This window comes from Balearica regulorum, chromosome 5 (assembly GCF_011004875.1).
Source record: "Balearica regulorum gibbericeps isolate bBalReg1 chromosome 5, bBalReg1.pri, whole genome shotgun sequence".
NCBI lineage: Eukaryota > Metazoa > Chordata > Aves > Gruiformes > Gruidae > Balearica > Balearica regulorum.
This window is the reverse complement of record NC_046188.1, coordinates 19927393-19945417: the sequence shown is the minus strand read 5'-3', so window position 1 is coordinate 19945417 and position 18025 is coordinate 19927393. Positions and strand designations below refer to the sequence as shown.

At 35.0% G+C, this 18025-nt stretch overlaps 1 protein-coding gene across 3 annotated transcripts in view; it reads right to left on the bottom strand.

The window, feature by feature from the left end:
* EML5 (EMAP like 5) overlaps positions 1 to 18025 on the bottom strand; it is a 108478-nt gene that overhangs the window by 70396 nt on the left and 20057 nt on the right. For all 3 annotated transcript variants that reach the window (XM_075753732.1, XM_075753733.1, XM_075753734.1), the window contains exons 2-7: positions 16333 to 16492; positions 12618 to 12716; positions 11979 to 12047; positions 9169 to 9354; positions 1462 to 1597; positions 161 to 362 (exon numbers count right to left, since the gene is read on the bottom strand). In XM_075753732.1, the coding sequence (XP_075609847.1) occupies positions 161 to 362; positions 1462 to 1597; positions 9169 to 9354; positions 11979 to 12047; positions 12618 to 12716; positions 16333 to 16492 (852 nt within the window). The remainder of the gene's footprint in view (positions 1 to 160; positions 363 to 1461; positions 1598 to 9168; positions 9355 to 11978; positions 12048 to 12617; positions 12717 to 16332; positions 16493 to 18025) is intronic.

The window sequence follows — 18025 nt, the reverse complement described above, 5'->3', positions numbered from 1 at the left end:
TACTGGAGAACACTAATTTCATGTGTAACTTAACTGTTTCAGAAGCACTTCAATGCCACATTTTAGTATGTTTTAAATGTATACATTTCAGTTAGATTATCTACAAAATGAGCTGTTTGTGTAAGACTGTATGCAGTTAAACAAACAAACAAGATTTAACCTGACTGATCGATCATCACTTCCAGTCATTGCTAGCGGTTTTGTAGGATGAACAGCCAAAGCCCACAGCTCTCCTTCACAGTGCCCCTGCATTATCAGGAAAGGCTTATTACGCTCATGCACCACAATTTCAAAAATTTCACTATCTTGTGTCCCGACGAGTATATGGTCTCCTCTCCAGCAAACACTTCTTACAGACAGACCTGTAGAAGAGATTGTTGCTGAGAGATACATCCCCTGAATTTGTGAAACAAAGGTAGCAAGGCACATGATAAAACATAAAAAGCAAGAAAATGTCAAGAAGCATTCATAGACTTCCCCATGTTACTCCATTTACTCCTTTTATCTATTCCATATAACACATACTGCCCTTGCAGCATTAACTTTTCAAGCTTAGTATTACAAAAATTCTAAAATAAAATGTGAGCCTTATTTTGATAAAGGACACATAGCCAATTCTTGTATTACAAGATCTCTGACAGAGAAAGATATACTGGCATTTGCATCTGAAATTATGCATTCAATGTCTTTAAATTTCAACAAAGGTAGCAGAGAATACAAATTACAATTTCTGATCAAACCATGGACCTTAGCACTAGCTACATGAACCTAAATCGTGTAAGCGACAGAAGCATCAGTGGAACATGCATTATACGTAAGACAGTCAAAAAGCCCAATTCTCCCCAGCTTGTTTCTGAGACGCTTCCCGGAAAGTAAAACTTTGTAACATCTTAATAATATCTGGAATTATTTTTCCCACTAAAAAGAATATAAAAATAAATCAAACTGAAACAACATATAAAGAGATGAAAAGGGTTTATGATGGAATTTAACAAGCATTTCTAACAAATGAATTAGTTTCCAGGCTTACTGTAGAGGTGAGCGCTCACAGGCTGCACTTGTTTGTAGATAAAGTTAGGAAAATAAAATGGAAGCTAGGACAGTTGTACGCTAAGAACCCAGTCTTAGATGCCCAATTATAGGAATATGCACCTTTTAAAACACATTGTATTTATTACATTCTGATAGTGCAACTCAATTTTGCCAATTTCAGGTGTTGAGAACCAGATGGAAGCAATGCCTAATTTAATTCACTTTGCCTAAACACTGACTTTTGTGGAGAGTAGCTCAAGAATGATCTTTGAAAAACTACTCTGGATTAATCTGAGAGACAAAATTATATCTATCAGATGACAGAAAGGAATATTGTAATGGTATGAGCTTATGTTTTTCTGAAAAATATTTTTAACTAGTAAATCTCCTACCTTATTGGTATATCAAAAGTGACAAAATTCTTTTTACCTTTATATCCTTGATCTGTTTCCCTGAGATCAATCACAGTAATTGGTTTGAAATTTAAGTCCCACAAGCGAACACAGCCATCCCTGCCACCAGTGGCGAACCCCTCTTCACATGCATTCATGCTGAAAATTCCTGCCTAAAGAGAGAAAAAAGTTATTTTTAACAATATACACCAATTAGAGATATCAATACGGAAAGCAGAATTCTTGTCCATGCTGGTATTGATTGTCTTCCTGTCTTCCTACCTGTTACGCTGTTGAAAATAGCATAAACATATGCAACTAATACAAGCTTTAAATATGAAATGAGTCAGAAATGCAGACAAACTCAAAACGTGCAGAATTCACATTCAGTGACAAACAGTAAGATAAGAGAATTGTTGCAATACTGCTTTCATCCTGACAATGACGATCATAGTGATGCTGCTTCTTATCCCTAGAGTTTAGTTTCATACCCTCTTGCCTTAGGGCCTGCTCTAACTCTCACAAATGTCAGCAGGAAGATTTCCACTGATCTCTGTTAGGGCCTTTGTTGCTATTACTCAACTTCTATGTGACCAGGCAAAAAACATCTGGGATTTTTTTACATTTTAAGCCAAGGAAGATTGATTTAAAATTTAAGTTCAGAAGCAAAATATAAGAAAAACAGTGATCACTTTATACCATTTAAAAATACATAATATAAGCTCTCATTTATAAGGTGGACATCAGGAAATAAAACCTAATACATTTTCTTTAACTCACTTGACACATGTTTTCTTCAGGATAACAAAGAGGAAAAGATGATATATCTATTATTAAAATAAAGATACTGTATCCACATAGCCACTACATTTGATATAAACATGATACATTATCTAAATAGCATACACACTTTTTTTTTAGAGTACCTACATAATTTATTAGTCTAATTTTCAGAAGTAGCTCACACATTTCAGTAAGCAAAGCTACTGAAAGGGTAACTTTGGCTAATAAGCCTATGAGATGTTAAAAAAATTTTCTGTATTTATTGAAAATATTTAATATTCCACTATGACAAAAGAAAACAGGACAGGATTAAAAACGATGGGAGGGAAAATCTGTCTCTCTAAATCCTGTCCAAAAGAAGGTAGAACAGTCAGTAACAGACATATCTTCTATAATACTGTTCTGAAATTTCAATTTTGTAAAGGAGTAAATGTAAAGTTCCTATAGTTTCTTTGATTGGGGGTCTGGATTTTACAGCAATGAAGCACATTAATCCCAAAAGTGAAAACTATTTGCAAAGGAGAGATTGGCTTTGGGGGAAAATGAAGCTGTACACTTACAGAACAAATTAGCATCCGGTGTTGTGGCTTGTGAGAATTCCCAGGTGACTAGTCTCTCTTATCAAATTGGGTTTTCTTCTTAAATTATAACTAAGGAAAATATCATAATGGACTAATGACAATGAAATATGGACTGTGTTTGCTTCAGGTAACAAGGATATAATTTTTCAAGGTGAGAAAAAAGAAATCTCTCAGCTTTGACAAAAAAAAAAAAAGGGCGGATTATTACTAGAATGACACATGGCAATCAAAACTGAAAGACTAGGGTGACAGAACTTAAAATTTTTGACGTGTCATGTCCATCCGCAGGATACAGACTTTTAAGAGAAGCCATATTTTCAGGAGTAGTACGTGCTTAAATGGAAATATAGTGGAATTTGTAAGTCATAAGCAGATTAGATAGCTAACTCCCATTATCTCTACTGTCCTGAAAATCCTCCTTCTGCTTCTTTAGGGGCCTAGAGATCTTTGAAAATACAACCCAAACTGTGTTTGTTTCTGTATGTGTGTGTGTCTGTTTGACTACATTAACCTTTTAGCATCATTGAGCAAATAAAAGGCTAGAGGAATTTTGGCTCATTTTGTACCATATACTGAATTCTGCCCAAGTTCTGGCATATTGAAATCTTTTAAAGCTCTTTTTGGAATGCAACCTTGATAACAGAATTACTCTCTTTTCTCTAATTAACTCCTTCCGAAATCCATGATTTAATTAGTCAGTATTAAAAAAAGAATCAGACATTTGGCAATGTGGGAAGCTGGCTGAATGTTCTGAAGATAAGATCAAGTGGATCCAGGATTAATCTGTTTTCCATTTCACAGAATATCCTTATCTTGAAAAGGACATACTGGTTGCCAAGGAGATTTGGCAGATGTTGTGCTTGCTCAATCTCTTCAAATGCAATAAGACATTCTTGTTTCAGTCTATGTGCCACTGGAATAGAAGAATTAGATGAAAACTTGAAAAAATGTCCCTTATTAATGAGGACTGTAAGTAGCTAATGGAAGAAGCTGAGCTTAGCTACTCTTCATTTAATTGTTAGGCCCACACTAAATAGGGAAAAGAGATTATTTACTCAGGTAGCTTGGCCAGTCATAATACTTCCACTAAATCTTTTCTTTTAGACACTGTCAAGATTGTTAATGCAAATCAACTTCATGCTTCTCTTAATCCTTCAGCCTGACATTGTCATTAACATAATTTGATTCTTGTTGGTCAATAACCCTCTAGCAGTAATAAGAAGCAAACTATTGCATTGACTTTGATCCAACTGAATAATGGGAGCAACAAAGATTGACTGTGTTCCTGAATCAAAATAAAACATGTAGATCAAAGTCTTCCATCTTAAAAGTTACAGAGTTTGACATACGGACTCTGTATTCTTCTGTTACAAATTTTTCATTACATTCCCTAATGAACAGGAAAATTCTGGAAATAACATCTCAAATTGATCAGCAGTTTTCTCAGAATACAGAGTATTTCCTATTTTCCAATATAACCAGCTGGTATCACATCTCTGTTCCCTCAAATTTGAAAAAAAGAGTTGAATGAGAGCAAACAAAGAAATACATGCCCAGATCTACCAGAAATCACAGTTGAAAGCTGGAGAAGTACAAGAACAACTTGACAAAAGATGGTCTCTACTGCATGAATACTTTGCTACTGCTTGTATCCAAGAAGCTTCCAATAGTGAGGTAGTCTCAGGTTTTCTATTACTGCTGGACCTATCCTGCCTCCCATGGACAAAAATCAAATATTAATTTATCCAAATGCAGGCATTTAGATAAAATCCACCACACTAACCCTGACCATGCAATTTCTAAAACACATGACTGCAGTTAGCTATAACTAGAACCAAGCTTGAAAGATCATATGAAAACTTCAGAAGCAACTGACTACTACTGAGCAATATGGAAAATAGAGACATTATATCAGTTCAGTAAAAAGTCCAGTGCCTCCTTTTTGCTCCTAGATATAATTCAGAACATAGATGCTAACATGGAGAAGAGTGGAGAAGAGAAGGCTCCAGGGAGATCTAATTGTGGCCTTCTGGTACCTAAAGGGGGCCTACAGGAAAGATGGAGAGGGACTGTTTGTCAGGGAGTGTAGTGACAGGACAAGGGGTAATGGATTTAAGCTGAAGAAGGGTCGATTTAGATTAGATATTGGGAAGAAATTCTTCACTATGAGGATGGTGAGGCACTGGAACAGGTTGCCCAGAGAAGCTGTGGATGCCCCCTCCTTGGAAGTGTTCAAGGCCAGGTTGGATGGGGCTTTGGGCAACATGGTCTACTGGAAGGTGTCCCTGCCCATGGCAGGGGGGTTGGAACTAGATGATCTTTAAGGTCCCTTCCAACCCAAACCAGTCTATGATTCTATGTAAAGCAACACATATGTTGGGCACTTACTCTAAGATATTGTCTCTCCCAATATATACTGCACAGCAAGGAAATGGATTGCAAACATTTAAGGCTGGTGTCAGTAAGTTTATGGTGGAGAGCCACTATTGTGAAATTTAATCTTCTGATCTAACAAATCACCCATAAAACAGTTAAAAAATGGGCATATTACTATAAAAACCAAGTTTAAATAGTTGCCTGTATACCTCCTAATGGCTGAAATAAGCAGGCAGTTATCTTTCAAATCCATGACTAATCTAAGTAGTTGGAGGAAAATACTGCATGACTTAATGTGTTGGTACACCATACCAGCTTAAAAACACTTAAAGTTCATTATATTGTTTCCATCTATATTTAATTAGCATTCAGCCAACTGACATAGGTGTGCAATAGTTTTAACAGAGTGCTTGTTATTTAACCTCGAGCGTGTTATTTAACCTCAGTTTCTGACATCAATCCACACAACTTTAATGTGTACCTCTGAAAGACTACCTCAAAATAAATTATTCAGCTGCTGAGAAAGCATCTTATGTACATTTACTATGCAAGGCAAAGGCATAGCACACAAGAATCTTTAAAACGTACAGTTTTTAAATAAGCATACTATTTTATCTTAATACCCAAGTAACATCTTGCATATATATGTTAATAGTCATGGACTACCTGGAATTTAGAACATGTAAGATAATAAAATAAATATAAGAATCTACAGTATGTTCTTTGCACTGTTACAAAAACGAGACATCTAATAAAAGATTTTATTTTTTTTTTTAGTCAAGGTCTATATGAACTATAAGATGAGGCTTTGGGCAACGTGGTCTAGTGGAGGGTGTCCCTGCCCACCTCAGGGGGGTTGGAACTAAATGATCTTTAAGGTCCCTTCCAACCCAAACCATTCTATTATGCTGATTCTATAACCTTCTAGAATCAGATGCACTGCCTACAAATAACCTCCTGAAGTACTTCCAGTGCCAATGAACTTACCTATGCTTTCATGATGCTCTGTTTTCTTTCCCCCTTTTAAAAACTGTCATTATTAGTATTATTATTTAGGAGAGATTAGCAAAACTAGAATTTGAGTTTCGCATTGCCATCCAGTGTTCCCTGTACATGAACTCCGTGCCTTTACTCTTAACCCCTGCTCTTTTCCAACTTTTCATTCCTACTTCTACATTAAGTGAACTCTCCAGTCCTCTTCCAACTAATTTTCCAGTCATCCCAACCTATTTGCTTTCAACTTTTTGTTACTACTCAACCTCAGATAGGAATCTGCCAGAAACCCCTCTTTCTTTAGTGTACAGTTCTTAGTATTGCTGTGACAGAAGACAGATAATCTGGCTTAGCTACAAATTCTTATTTTGCGTGCTAGTCTTAAAGGTGCTGTTTCCTTGGTTGCTTATACTGGGACAGCATGGTTTATTTTTCACATCGAATTACTCTTAAAATAAAAAATGTCTTTTCAGCTAGGGTAACTGTAACAAAGATAGCCAACCTTTGAAAAGAACCCATTTTCTATATTAATGCAGACCACTGCCAATTGGATGAACTACATCTCCACACCACTAATGTGCTTTAGAAAATGTTTTCCCGCATCTCAGATGCCTACTGCTTATGCTGCAAGAAAGGAATACATGGTACTTCATGCAAATAATGAGTTGTTTTCCTTGAATAAATTTTCAGTTTAATTCAAGCCTGTTGAGGAGTAATGATGCAGGATGATAAACAGGATGACAATTCCAATGCTAGAATACTGAACAGAAATTTACACGAATTCCCTACTATGCACATACTGTGCTTTTAACAACATACGCAGAAACATCCGTTACACTTGCATTTTCTTTTCAAAGGATGGACAAGAAGGACATGATTTATAAAATTAAGTACAAAATAACTGTAAAATATGATGGCAATAGTTTAGTTTGGCTCAAGAGGCACTCTTATTCCAAGCTGCTATATTTAGTGCTTACAATAGTCTGACAATACTATCCTTTAAGGTAATATTTTATTGAAAAACAAGGTTTCATTTTGTTGGAAAGTAAGCTTCCCGGAGAGATTTTATTGTGGGGTTTTTTTCCCCCTGAAATTGGTGAGATTTGTAGTGACTAATCTCTTGTGAAAATGAATTCTAAAGCCACAGACTAGTGCCCCTACTTAATTTTCAGTACTGCAAAGTACAATTCCATCGAGCCTAGAGGACAGAGCCAAAAATAGAAGGCTAGATGAGTACTACTCCAAGGTCACCTGAGCTCCGTCCACTGATGCTACTGAAGATAAGGAGCAAAGCACTTCAAATTTGATCTTGTGGTCAACAAAGAACTGACTGACACAGCACATAAGGTATAGAGCAACAAGCTCTCATCATCCTAATTTATCTGTTAGGTCATTTCACACTGACACAGCTGAAAAGCACTGCGTTATTCTGAGAAATAAACTGCTGCAATTCCAAATACTCCAAGTAACAAATATATGAATATACAGGGCAGGTGTCTTCTATATCTGATCCAGTCCAGTACTGCCAGTTAAAACAAATGCATTCTTATAAGAAAGAATAATAAATTGTTACTGTTTTTTACCTAGAATTTCGAAGCTGCAATATAGGAACTCATATGCTTGTATTTTCACAGTATTTTAAATTGTTAATAAGGGAACTTTAAATATTATCTAGAAAGTACAATGCTTTCCGAAACAAGAGTTAACCTTCAACCAGCAAATAATATAGCTTCATACAGTTACCGTTGCTCCTCCTTTAACAGTTACCATAGCAGTTTCATGTATCATGGGTTAAAACAACCAGAAATTGATTAGCTTTGTTTTTAAAGTGATACTTGGACAAATTAGTTGAATCTTGCATTATATTACTGTATATGACTTACTACCATGGGAGGAAATGAGGACTCATAGTTTGGCATGCACAAATTAGATTGCAAACCACTGTTTATTTACTGCCTACTTTAATCACAAAACCATATGCTTTGAAAGAATATGGAAAATATAATGAAAACCTAGGTAGCAAAAATATAATCGCTTCATAGTCGCATTAAAAATTTTGATTAAAAGAAAATCTTACAAAGCACTTTTGAAAAATTTTATTAAGCTTTCACTGATATGTCTTCAATTTTCAAAGCTGTATACTGTTCTAAAAAGCTGAATGAATACAGTAAAATGCAGCAACACAGGACAAGGAAGACTGATTGAGTCAAGCTAAAAGGACTAAACATATGTGTCTACAAACGAGCTATGTGTTTGGGCTTACATTACAGTTCATAAAATCAATGAGATTTTAGCTATTAGACCACCTCCCAATAGGACTCAATTCATGGAATGACAGAATAGCTGATGTTGGGGAAAAATTCTGGAGAGCTTCTACTCCAAATCCCTGCTCAAAGCAGGGTCAGATAACAGCAGGTTGCTCAGGGCTGTGTCCAGCCCTGTTGTAAGTATCTCCAAACGGACAGATATGTGGATGGAGACTCCACAGCCTCTCTGGGGACCTGTTTCTTTGTTTCAACACCAATTGCCTAAATACAGGAGGTCCAGGACTTCTGAGATGCTTTAGGATTAATCAGACATCCACAAAAGAAAGTCAGATAAAGTAAATCTATATTCTTTGGGGAAGGCAGCTGTATATGCAACTCTGGTATGTAAAATGTCACTATATATGCCCACACATGGGTAATTGAACAGAGTAATACATGTCTACTTAAGGGTAAACTTAAATGCATGCCAGGTTCTATTGATTACTAAGTCCCTCATCAATGATAATGGGAAACAGTACATAAATAGACACCTAAATTTATTTCTCAATCTAGCAGTCACTTTCTACCACAACAGCGATCTCAAGCAACAGAAAGGAGAGAAAAAAATAAATATTCAAATTAGATATACTGAGTCTCTATCATCAAAACTGTTTAGCAACACAGACCAGGTGATCTTGCACTGCCCTTTCCAGCTCTCCAGAAATCTGTTTAATATTTTATATTAATTTAAAGAGATATACTTACAGCATGTGCTCCCTGTATTGTCCGTACAAGGTTGATTCCTTTCCATACATATATATCTCCATTCAGTGCACCAGAATACGTCACTTCATCCCTCGCACAGGCTAGGCACAATATAGTTTGGAGATCACCAGTTTTGCCAAAAACACCACGTTTTGGTGTCAATGAATTGCCACACAAGCTCCAGAACTGCAACATAAAGTGATTTAGAAAGATGGATATTTTGCTAATATCCTGTAATTTAATATCTACATCTGAAAGAGAAGTACCTTACCGCCAAGAAACATCATCATTCATATCCTTTTCCCTGCTTTATTTCTCCACTTGGTTAACAACTTTTGATGTTATTAACCAACTTTATCTTTCCACAAAATCAGCATAGCAGACTAGTTGGGAAGGAGTTTGAGGGTATCAGTGTTAAATCAAACTGAAATTCTTTCAAATTATAGTTTGAGAGTTGTATTTTCAGTCATTTTTGAAAAACGTTTCATAATAGAACTACCTGATCTTTCTTTGATGCGAGACTTCCACTTTGCAAATGCTGGATCTGTAGTTTATATTATGTTAGGCATTTCAAGATGTAATCTAAGCATGTAAATTTCTGACAAGGATGCCATTTGCTCTGTTTGAAAGCAGCTGGTTTTATTATAGACTTGCCACTTCTCATCAAAACCAGTGATCATACAAAGCAGCCATCTAAGGCAGACATTTTTGAGAACTTTCTAATAAACCATTAGCATGTGATTACGGCAATCACATGTGAGTGAATTTTCTCCTAGGTGATCCAACATGTACTAATGACTCCTAAAGACAAAGTCTCTTGTCAGAGCACAATGCTTGCCAGCCAAGTCTCCAGCTACACTCTAGTTTCTGAGATCTCTGCAGACAAGCAGCACTTGCATGTTCCCCCTCAAACCTTCCTGTCCAAACACGTAAATGTACACTTGAAAGTCAACAAGCTGCTGGAGTAATCCAGTGCAAAATGTGAAAGCATTTATTTCATCACTGCTGACAGGTTACTCGCGTTGTCTCAGCATGTTCCCTGTATACCTGTTTATGAAACTGTATTTCACAGGAAATCTGTTACCAATAATCTATTCAAAATTCTGAGCAGAGACTTCAATTAGTACAGGATAATATAAGCAGTTACAATGAACAGATTTTTGTACCAGCAATACTGTAATTAAGAAATAATTGTATACTGATAAGATACAGAGTTTTGTCTAAACTAGTATTTCTTTAACCGAAGTACACAGGTCATAGACTATGTTGTTGCTTGAGAAGTAACTGCACAATCACTGCATAAATCAAACACCTAGCTCCAATATAGAAGTAGGTAGCATATCTAAGAAAAGTAATTCCTCAATATCAGTTCACTTGGAATTATATACATGACTTGATTACGTAGTATTACAATTTGCATAAAACATCATGTGAGGAAAAAATGATAGTATTGCAAACATGACAGTAATTATTTATATCTGAAAGAACAAGAAGAAAGGATGGTTTAAGAAAAATACACATCAACAAAAATCTCTTGTCTGATCCAAATGCCTATAAATCTCTAGGATTCAGATTTTTAAAGTTTTCTCAAAGGAAACACCAATTATTTTTGAAATGCTATTGTTATTTTAAAAGGCTTCATAGAGCTTTTAAAAGTTGCTCAAATAAACTTTTGCTTATCTAAATAGATATGTTTTGACTTCATAAAGCCACCTGAAATATACTAAATCACTGCTGACAAATATTAGCTCACTATTGGCATAACAGTCCTTTTAGATCTTCAAGTAGGAAAAAAAGATCATTTTTAATCAAGATCATGGAAATCTGTAAATTACATGCTAAACACTATGCTAATTCAAAAATGTATGCAATCTAGCCAACACATTGAACACTTTTTCCAATAAACCATTAATACATATTAATCTAAACATTCATTGTATAAAAAGCAACACATTTTCCCACCTCAGGAACCTACGCATAAGAGCAATACAGAACTTTCAAGCTGCCATCTACTGCTGTTATGTGGTAACACAGAAGACAGCGCATGGGAGAAGGCAGTGACTTTAGGATATATATTTGATGACCGTCAAGCACTGATAATCCTGCTGACAGAGTTAAACCTGAAAAAGAAGCTGCTTCTGCACAGCAGTTGGTACGCGGATCAAAGCAGAGCATTTCATAGAAATGTTCTGCTTGAAAAAGACAAACTGTCCAAATTATGAATCCTGTAACAGGTACAGAGTGTTCAAAATGACAAAGGTAGGAATAACAGCAGGGAAAAGAATTAAAAGAAACATCAAGCATTTTCCTTTCTCTTTCTACTGTATCCCCATACTCTCTCAAACTGTAAGAAAAGTTTTTTCAACTCATTTCACCTCTGCAGTGTAACAATTCATTAATTGTTCAAGAATCAGAAACTTGAGTACCTGCACTCACCTTAAACCTGTGCATCCTGTCTTATGCTACTTGAGATTTCAAACAGCATGCTTTAGACAACCTAAATTTTAAATTTTATTATGATCATTACATACGACGTTACTGACAACTGTTTTATTCCTTCTGCATTCCTTCTGTCAGGGCATGAACTCTTTTCAGCAGAGATGGTCTGTTTTCCACTATATATATCTTGTAAAATGTCTAGTGTAGTCAGGTGTGATCCATGATTACAGTTCCTAAGAAGTAATATTATTCTTATACAGGACCTTTCATATTATAATTATATAGTCCTTTTAGATTCTATTTTTATATATTTTATAGAATATAAACTACTGCAGCTTACATATTTTATGAATTAACATTTATTTCATTACCTTGATGTGTTTTACACCACAGCTGACGAGCTTGTTTGGCTGGTACAGATCCCAAGAAATATCAAATATCTGCATTAAAAAAAAAACCAACAAGGATGTCAGCAGAGATGGCCTTTCTAGCATGGGACAGTTAAAACAGGAAAAAATTGTAGCAAATTAACAGACAGTCTGAAATGCTTTAAATGGAACTACTGGAATGACTTTTTTATCCCCTCATTCAATACTGAAATTGCAGTGTATAGCTCTTATTAGTTCTGTTTGGGGTTTTTTCCTAAATAATTACAACACATGATAAAACAACATAAAGGTTCATTTACAGACTAGAAAAATTGAAGAGATTATTTGCATTTAGATTTCCCATATGGGGATTAGGGTCTTGGAAGTGCATTAATTTTGCACTTCCCCTGCATGCTTACAGTCTCAAAAAACCATACACAAATAAATGGTTACACATTTTTAGAAAGAAACGTACATATCTTAAATATATTCACATATCTTAATACATATCCAAGCTTTATGCAAATTCAATTTCTAAAACACAAAATGCTTTTTGTTCAGATATATTTCTAGTATTTGTACACAGACATGGTTTAACAAACTAAAATTACATTGACACTCAAATTCTTTAGTTATACTTACTCTGTCTGTATGACCAGGAGCCATTGATAACAATTTTCCTTTTCTCCAGTCCCATACACAAACTGTGTTTTTCGAATCCAAACCAACTGAAACCAAACGCTAAAAATGTCCAAATAAAATAAATAACGCAATATATTAATGAAAGCTAAAGTCATCATTTTGAATAACATATTCATAACGTATTTGAGTTAGAAGCAATAGCTACATTTCAATATAGAAGAAAACTAAAGATACAACATCTTATGTCAAAGCTTCCATAGATGCATCTCTTCAGCTACAACACAGTGATCATAAAGAAATAAGATCTTCTTGGATAAAAATATATTTCTGATTTATAATGTTTAATATATATAATTATATATAGCACACATGGCAAGCAGCAGTCAGGAGACATTTGGAAAAAGGAATAATCTCACTGAAGTTAATGAAACTACAGGTGTTTACCTTTAATTACATATAACTTGTAAAATAAATACTTAAATTCTGCAAGTTCAGGAGATATAAAGAAAAAAATATTTTCTTCAATCTTCTTGGAAGCAAGCAAAAGATTAAAAACAGTTAAAAGCTTTAAGAGTCTTTTGCTTGATTCTTCAAAACATGTATGAGCAACTGTTTCTTTCTGAATCCTTTCTCAAACCAGAATCCAACAAGATCCCAAACGTACAAATTTCACCAAGCCTTTAATATTCAGAAAGAGTCTGAAGCTAGTTAAACCATAAAACCAGGAATGACAAAAAGATTGTTCCAAGAAAATATAGAAAAATAAGTTCGAGATCTTCCTATGCTCTGCAGCCTGTCTTGTCTTCAACTGTGAAGATATTTTGCACAGATTTCTTGACACAAATCATTGACCATATTAGCCAACAGTCCACTTTTACTATATCTATGAACTAGTCAAAATGTTATTTTTCCTATAGAAATTCTCAACAGAAAGATTAACAGTATTAAAGGTCAGATAAAAAGGAATTGAGTGATTTTGAGTTTTGTTTTTAAAGCAAATTAAGTCTTTGTTCAGTTTATACATGAATTGTGACATCTTAATTTTGATAAATGAAAGCTTTGCAAATCTTTAGGACAAAGGGTTTTTTTCACTGTGCAACAGTTAATACCGACACACATTAAAGACAAATTTAGTTTCAATTTCTATGTAGATTATCAAAGTGAGTTTGTAAAAGCAAAAGTAAACCCCAAACATAAGTAATGTTTTTCTCAAAGACAGAAACCTGTTCCCAAAAACATCATTTATTTTTTTTTTTACTATCTGAAAAGCTCCAAGACTACGAGAAGAAAAAGAAACAAGTTAAATAATACAATTGCTATGCATGTTCCCTATTTATTAATGCCAACTTCAATTTTTCAGATATTGGAAAGTCCAACCTTTCTATTCCATCTTTGTAAGCATTCTTGGAAGGAACATCAGTTTCAATTCCAGCTACGCTTCCAAGCACTTCAATTCCAGTCCTACTGCAGAATGACAGGTGTAAATCCAGACTAGTTTTACAATTACTGCATACACATCACAAAAAATTTGGGTGATGCCTTTCCAGACATAAGCCAATACAATGACTTCTTAAAAAGGGAGGTTAAATGATGTTCTCGGTTCTCCTAAGAACTAGAAAATCTTGTTACCAACCAGCATGCCGCCCCAGTGGAGCAGGGCTCAGAGAACAGTGTACCATAGAGTAAGCTGAACTTCTCTCAACACCAGAGAAACTGGAGGGTAACTTTGGTGTTATCTAACACAGCTGCACCAGTGAATCATCAGGTTCCCCAAGACAATTAACAAAGAATAATAAAAAAAGAATAGATAATGTCTTCCTGAGCTAGCCAGACCAGTCGGGGATGGGGATGAGAGTGTGCGTGTGGCACAACCCAACATGAAGTATAAAAACTGAACAACTAATAAAACAAACTTTGAAGAGGGCTATGGGCTTGACCTCACTTCAACGCACATATTCCTTCCCGGTGACTGGAGATGCCCAGCATTGTGACAGTAATCATACACAGACCAGTAATAGGAACCACATTTTTCTTGTGATTCATCTGTATATTGCAATTGCTTGTGTTGTGATTTCAGTATGTTGCTGTATTGCTCTACTAAATTAAAATCCCATATAATGCCAAATATATCAAATAAGTATGTTTAATATCCAACATTAAAGCCTGTAAAAGAACCTGGTCAGGGACTGTGACAAATTTGGATTTAAAAGGATAGACAAGATGTAAACAAACATATTTTGTAGATCTTTCTGAGCTGGATTTGTGTTTTACTGTATTTCTATATGGAGACAATTCTGGAGACACAGATCTTAAAAAAACCTATATCCCGCTTTCTTTTGGGACCACAAAATTCTAACAAATGCCACAAAAAAGGCGATCTTATGGAAATGCTGAGAAAAGCAGACAGCCTAAATTCTGACTACTTATGTCTTTAAACATAAGAATCAGTACTGAAACATAAGAATCAGTACTGGGTACTCCTAGAACAAATTACAGATCTACATTCAAATTTCTCCAATACACACAGGGGATGCATTAACTGCATTCTAAAAAAGAGTTAGGGGATTGCAATCCTAATTAGATACATTTTGACCTTAAATTATTAAGGCTGTTAAAGTTAGGAAGTGGCATGAATTTACAGACAACATAGAGAAAAGATATCACTGTCAAGTAGAAATGATGTTCTAGAAAGAAGCTGACTCTGGAAGTTGACTCTCTAAACAATGAGAAACCTAAATGATAAAATCTGTAGATCATTCCAACAAACTCAAAATCTCCCTACAACAATTACAACCTATTTTAACAGAAACAAGTTACAGCTAGGCTGTCCTCTATTTGTGTTCAATAGAGCTCCATTTCATGTTGTCTTAATAAGGAGAGCAATTGGTCACTACAATACATTCTCACTTGAGAAAGCTGTACTAAGTAAGAGATTGACCTTCTTCGCAAGCAAGAGGAACTGAGAATGTAGTTAAATCTAAGTATCACTTTGTAAGGCTAAGTGGGAGGGGAAAAAGTGCTGCATAAGACCAGAGGAGCAAAACTGCAGAAAGGACTTTCATGGATAATACCTCTTCAGCTGCTACCTAATGTGTATTTTCCATTCTTAATACATCAATCAAGAAAGCTTCTTTATTCATTGGAGCAAGCATCTGGTAAAAATTATCTCCCTTATAAGTAGCAGCTCTGAGAACCAATTTACTACTCAGAAAATGTTTTAAAGTAACAAAATCATAATCCAATAGAACCTTTTTACTGACTCTTAGATCCAGGATACATGAGTCTGAACAAACAACCAAAATGTGGAGAGCCACCAATGCATGCAAAATGCATGACAGAGAAGGGGAGACTGCCTGAAGACATTCAGAGTCCAAGACAAGTAAAACAACGGGATTGCCATCACTTTGTGCACGAGGCATGTCCCTGAACAGGGAAGGTCTACTACCTCCAACCATTTGGTGTAATCCTGAACCCACAGACCACAAGAATCTGCCTACTACCTCATCGTTCAAAACTCTTTTGAAGTTACACTTTTCTTGCCAAATGTGAATATTTGTGAGTCACTACTAATGCCAACTTTTTTTTTTTCTTCAACTTGAGAATAAATAGATAAAATCCAAGTCAATACACTTCCTTAAAAAAACCAGAAAAAGCTACATAACGAGATTTCTGACAGATAATTTAAGTGTTTGAAAAAAGAGTATTAATTACATACCTGACCATCTAAATCAAAAGCCAAGCAAGCTATACCATGTGTGTGAACATCTTTCAGAACAGATACAGTTTGCACAGTGTACGAGTCCCACACGCAGATATATGGTTCTTTTCCAACTTGACCTGTTGCCACCAACACACGTTCAGGATGCAAAGCAAGGCTGCCAAAGAAAAAGATATAAAAATTTTTGCATGAAACTTTTACATTTGCCTAGTTGGTTGAATTAATATTTTTTCCTTAAAAATGATTTTACAATATTTCCCTATTGATAGTGGATATTAACAAGTCATTTTGTATCACAGATTCCACAATAGCTGTAAAATTCCCTAATACAGTACATGCCACCACCCTTCCTGAACTTGAACCTTCAAGTTTTCACCAATTAAACTAATTGCAGAGTAGTCATTAATCCTCTGTTCCAAAATACAGTTTATTAAACTAGGTCAGTTTTTAATGAACTAAAAAAATACCTTATTTTCCCTTTCTACTTCTTACCATTTAAAAACACAAACAAAAAGTTAGTGTTTAACTATCTACACATCTGTTACCAATGGAGATATGCATCTCCAGCAATACTTTATTCCACTTACTATTTGACGTCCTTTTTATGAGAGGATTGAATAGCCTTCTGAAGCTATCTCTCTGCTGATCATACAGCAAGCCAAAGCATGACTAGCTTAGACTAGATGTTATGACCAGACTTCAGATAATCTTCATCTTGCTTCAGTTTAGTTATCTTAAATGTCTTAATTTCAATACAGAATAATTGGGAATAGTTGATTTTGAATAATTATTAAGTTTTCACATTTCTAACATTGCAAAGAATTCTCTAATAGTTGGTATTTCAGATTCTTTCAAAGTCTGCAGATGATCATCACAACTGTTTTGTCAAATCTAGGACATAGAAAGCATGCTAGTCAGCAAGATTGTTTTGTTTTGTTTTATCAAGCAAGCTGTGAGGACACAAGGTCTGAAGATTCATATTTCATAATACAGAAAAGTAAGTAAGAATGTATTTCTAATAGGAACCCAAACAAGCTACTTGATGATGTTCTACACAGACTAGGTACAACAGTCCAAAATTATGTGAGAAATACACATGTGAGTCAGGAAGATAAAATGTCAAAAGTTGGCTATTTAATTTGGCTAAAAAATTTCCTCCCCTAATCACAGAGTAATGATCTTGAGAGACCTGTGGACAGATCCACTAAAAACATATACTAAATGTATTTATCTTCTCAACATCACTTGGAAAGGAGAAAGGTTGAGTACTTTGCAGTGGTAAGACAATCTTATGCCTGAACACAGATTTTGATAAATAAAGTTCAAAGTGTGGAGACAAGGGGAATCTATAAACATAGAAGAAATAACCAGGATAAAGCTAATCAGGAAATGACCAGGAAAAAAAATCTAATTCAAAATATGTATACATTTTCTATATACAAAAAAAGAGAAAACCATGTTAGAAGTTGCTTCATATTTCATGAAGTCATACTACACTATACAATACACTTTTATATTTTTTCTATTTTAATATAGCATTTCAATTGGTTGATATTGCTTGACAAATTCATGCGCAACTCAGAGGAGCATCTACCTTCAAAGTTTCTACAAAAGGTAAAAGGCCTCTGGACCTTTCAACTGTTCTGTGGGAATTCCTCCTCTTTACCTCTGCATTATCCTCAGCACCAGG